The 4,837-nt window shown below is 49.0% G+C and overlaps 1 protein-coding gene across 1 annotated transcript; it reads left to right on the top strand.

The window, feature by feature from the left end:
• The first annotated feature begins 1,511 nt into the window (after positions 1-1,511).
• LOC133836876 (uncharacterized) lies at positions 1,512-3,651 on the top strand. Its single transcript, XM_062267469.1, has 2 exons — positions 1,512-3,088; positions 3,158-3,651. The coding sequence occupies exon 1, from the start codon at positions 2,014-2,016 to the stop codon at positions 2,788-2,790; it is 777 nt and encodes a 258-aa protein (XP_062123453.1). The 5' UTR covers positions 1,512-2,013; the 3' UTR covers positions 2,791-3,088; positions 3,158-3,651.
• Positions 3,652-4,837: the final 1,186 nt, after the last annotated feature.

Raw genomic sequence — 4,837 nt, forward strand, 5'->3', positions numbered from 1 at the left:
GGAGAAGGAAATTCGGTCTTTGCGCCAGCAGCTGGAGGAATACAAGCAGTTGGATATGTCTCTCAGCAAAATTTTCACAGAGACCCAATTGAAAATATTAAAAAACGGAGGAAAGCGATCGCAATTTAACGCTACAGACATTTCTGCTGCGATTTGTCTGCATACAGCGGGGCCTCGTGCGTATAACCATTTATACAAGGTTATCCTTTGCCGAGTCGAACCACGCTGTATAGTCGGTTAGCAGAAGTCACAATTAAAACGGGTACCCTGGATGTTGTCATTGACCTTATGAACGACGAAGATCTGCCTGAAGAGGATAGGCTATGCGTTTTATCATTCGACGAGATGAAGATTGCTGCTAGTTTCGAATATGACAGCTCAGCCGATGTGGTCTATGAGCCAAGTAATTATGTACAATTGTCTAAAGCTCGTGAATTGCAAAAGTCATGGAAACAGCCAGTTTTCTTTGATTTCGATACTCAGATGGATGCGGATAGCCTGAATGACATTATAAGAAATCTCCACAAAAGAGGTTATCCAGTAGTAGCCATTGTGTCTGATTTGGGACCTGGAAACCAAAAGTTATGGAGACGGCTGGGAAAGTGGAATTTGAATTTGTGGAATTTTCGGAAAGTGAGTTTGAAATAAATATTTAACACAAGTGCAAATTCAAAAAATTTTTGTTTTAGAAAAAACCTGGTTTAGCTGATGATCAGTTGAAAATACATGTATTTTCGGATACACCACATCTAATAAAGTTGGTTCGTAACCATTACATCGACACCGGATTGGCCATCAACGGAAAACAAATAACAAAGAGGACAGTTCAACAGGCACTTAGTTACAGCTCTAAGTCTGATGTGTCCATCTTATTTAAGATTACGGATAACCACTTAAATGTTGGCTCGCTCGCTAAACAAAGAGTGAAGTTCGCATCTCAATTGTTTTCCATCACGACAGCGAGTTCCATTAGGAGATGCTACGAGTTGAGCTACGAAGTAGAGAACGCATGTGATACCGCAAATTTCTTTAAAGTTATGAACGATTGGTTTGACATCTTCAACTCTAAACCATTTGCATCAAACACCATCGAAACGACTCAGTCATATGGGAAGCATATCCAGATGCAAAGAGCGATTTGACGGAAATTAACAATATTATGTGCAACGATATTGTTGGCAAAGGACACATGCTGCCATTTCAAAAAGGAATTGTGGTCAATAATGCTTCGCTGGATGGTCTATTTTCTTATTTGACCAACAAATATGGTTTGAAATATATTTTAACAAGTCGTCTTAGCTAACATGGCTGGCAAAAATCCTCTGCTGAACCCTCCCCGAGGGTGCTGGCTGGGTAGGATCTGTATTACCTCATTGTCAACAGGTAGCAGATCTCTACTATACGTCGATGTTTTAGGTACTGCAGATCCTAGCTGAGGACTCTGTTCCTTATCTTTCGGGCATCTGTCTGGAGATAAGTAGCAGAATCCATGGTACGAGGTGTCTGGCGATCAGACTGAAAACGCTTTGGGGGGCTCCCAAGAATAAAATTAGCCACTTATGTCTCAGTAATGGAGCATATAAACCAACAAATCCGAGCTGGGATGTCAGCTCAAACGTCGGTGGAAGGCGTGACTGCTACCACCGGCGGGCACGGGGGGGAGAGATCCTCTCTGCGTGTCGCCAGCGGTCACACCTCTGATGCGGCGGGAGCAGGCCGAATCAGTTGTAACAACACTGCCACCAAAAATTCGAGGTTGGTGCGCGCGGGTGCTGTGGTCTTAACCGACACGGAATAAAAAAGCGCTGCGCCAATTTCTACGGTGGAGGGGGAACGTCTTCCTCTTCAGTCACCCCTGCCTATCGCCAGCACCTCCAAGATTGCGCAGCGGGGCACGGGGGGCTGGAGGAGAAGGCCAAAAATAAGGCGGCGACCCGTATTCGCGCAAGGTTTAGTGGGGTAGCTAACCTGTCCGTCAAGGACCAGGAGACGCTTGCCTGGGCCAACACGTGGATGCGGGAAAACCAACTTAGCTCCCTTCCAAAAGACACTAATGTGCAGACCGGTTCTACCGGCCCTGCCAACAACAAGGTGGAGTCCATGGCAAACAAGCGCCAACGGTCCGCTGAGAGTCCCAAGCAAGGGGCCCCAGTGAGCAAGAGGCTGCGAGCACCTGGCTCCACCAACACGGACAAGACGAGACAGAGAGTAACGGTTGCTGAAACTGCCAGGCGGCATCTCGCCGTTGCTCTCATAGACAGAGGGGACCCTAACGGGAAAATGTCTGCAGAGCGGTGGCGGTTGACCCATAGTAAGCTGGTCAACGCACGGTTTGTCAGGATGGAGAATGTCCCAGACAGTCCAATGCCTACATTCGAAGGCACTGGCTGGATGAATGGTGTCAAGATCCTGACATGCAAGGACGTTCCAACATTGCAGTGGCTGCAAGCGACCGTACCCAAACTGGACGTAGTGGACAGGAATAACATTCCGTCCATGCCGAAGGCGAAAGTCCTTTTCCCCATAGCTGTGCAGGGCGAGCGGGCGCTTCAGCTGCTTAAAAAGCAGAACCCGGCCATACCGACGAGTGATTGGTCCGTGCTGAAGGTTGATGAACCTTTACCCAGTGGTGGGCAGCACGTGATCATTCAGATCAATAAGGAGGCCGAGGATCTGCTATATAAACGCAAAGGGAAGATGGCGTGGGGCTTAGGGGAGCGTGTACCTTCGCCTCAAAAAACGTCATCCCAACGACAAGAACACACACACGCTGAGGTCAGGGGAGGTTGAGGCAGATCTCGGTCTTGAGAGCGTGACCGACGCCACCCAGCACCTCAGCTTGACTGACAATACGGAGGAGGTGGGGGAGGAACTGTCCATGCAGACGGGCCCCCCGCGAGTTTGCTAACCTCTAATGAGTGTGCTGCAACTCAACCTCCATAAATCCAAAACGGCATCGGCGGAGCTACTCCTTGCCCGGGAGGAAGTGTCCGCCTACGCGGCTTTAGTCCAAGAACCGTGGATAGCGTCGGGCAACACGGTTGCTGGGCTAAAGTCGCTTAACTATGATCTGTACGTCCCGACATTGGTAAGTAGATCGAGAACTGCCATCCTTGTAAAAAAGGGGGCTAAAAGCTCATCTACTACATAATTACAGCAATGACGATCTTACCGTGGTGGTGCTGGAGAGCCGTGATGGATGTTTGCTGCTGGCATCCTGCTACATGGCCCACGACATGCCGGCTCCACCTGACGAGCTGCGGAGGCTGGTGGAAGTCCCGACATTAACGACAGGGGTGAGTCAGTTCTTGATTTGATCCTTAACAATAAGCTTAGACTAGCCAACAGAGGTGAGGTATCTACCTATGTAGGTCCCACCTCTAGTAATGTGCTGGACTTAACGATTGCGACTGAGTGTACCAATGTAGAAGAGTGGAGGGTCCTGGATAGACCCTCCTTCTCGGATCACAAGTTCATTCAATTCACCATTCCTTTTAACAGGGTACCTGCGGCTCAGCCGTTCAGAAATCCCCGTAACACGAACTGGGCGAAATTCTCTAGCCTTGCTTCCAAGTCTCTTAGTCGGCCGGGTAACATCAACTCGGTACAGGACCTAGAAACTACTGTCAATGTCCTCTCAGCAGGACTACTTTCAGCGTTTCGCCAATCTTGTAGGCTCTCAAGACCGACGAGAAGATCGAAACCACCCTGGTGGAACCCAGATCTCTCTTCTCTTCGGGGGGAGCTTACTAGCATGTTTCAACTTGCTAAGAAGGCGGACAAGGAATATGTCTGGGACGAGTACAGGTCTCTCCTAAAGTCTTACAAGAGGATGATTCGATCATCCAAAATGTCTTCGTGGAGAACCTTTTGCTCTGACCTGGACAACATCAAAGACACCTCCAGACTGAGGAAGCTGCTGTCCAAGCAGGCTTCCAGTCCTAGTCTGCTCAAGTCGGGCGATGGAGTGTGGACGGAGAGCAGTGCTGAAACTCTTGAAGCACTTCTCTCAACTCATTTCCCGGGATGTATTGGAATGGAGAACAGTGACTGGCAGCTCCTTCCTAGTCTCCCAGTTATGAGACCCCCTGCCGGTCTAATCACAGTTAATAAAATAATTTGGGCTATCGACTCCTTTGCGAAGGTCAGGTCGCCCGGTCTCGATGAACTTTCGCCAGCAATGCTGCAAGCCAGTAAGCTCACGATTGTTCCGTGGCTATCGGGTATCTATTCGGCGTGCCTTGCATGGGGTCATATCCCCACTCTTTGGAGGACCTCGAAAGTCATTTTCCTGCCCAAGGCGGGCAAATGCAGTCATGTGGTCCCAAATGACTTCCGGCCTATCAGCCTAACCTCTTTCCTGCTAAAGATATTGGAAAAGCTACTTGATTTGCACATCAGAAGCAACTCAATGCATCTGTTGTCCCCAAATCAGCATGCGTATACAAAGGGCAAGTCCATTGAGACAGCTCTCCATGCTTTAGTAGCCTCCATTGAAAAAGCAGACCATTACAAAGAATATGCCTTGGGTGCATTTCTTGACATTTCAGGCGCTTTCAATAACGTCACCACTGACGCTATTATGAAGGGCCTTACCTCAGTTAACACGGCTCCAGCGATCCACAGGTGGGTCAACTGCCTTCTTTGCGACAGGCGGGTGGTGGCTACGTGGGGCGATGCGGCCATTACAAAGGAAGTGCGAGGTGGCACTCCCCAGGGTGGGGTTCTCTCGCCTCTCCTTTGGAATTTGGTCGTAAATAGCCTACTTCAAAAATTTACTAGACGGGCCCCCAAGTTAATTGCCTATGCCGACGACATAAGCATTTTGATAACTGGG

Source organism: Drosophila sulfurigaster, chromosome 2R (genome assembly GCF_023558435.1).
Source record: "Drosophila sulfurigaster albostrigata strain 15112-1811.04 chromosome 2R, ASM2355843v2, whole genome shotgun sequence".
In the NCBI taxonomy this organism is placed as follows: domain Eukaryota; kingdom Metazoa; phylum Arthropoda; class Insecta; order Diptera; family Drosophilidae; genus Drosophila; species Drosophila sulfurigaster.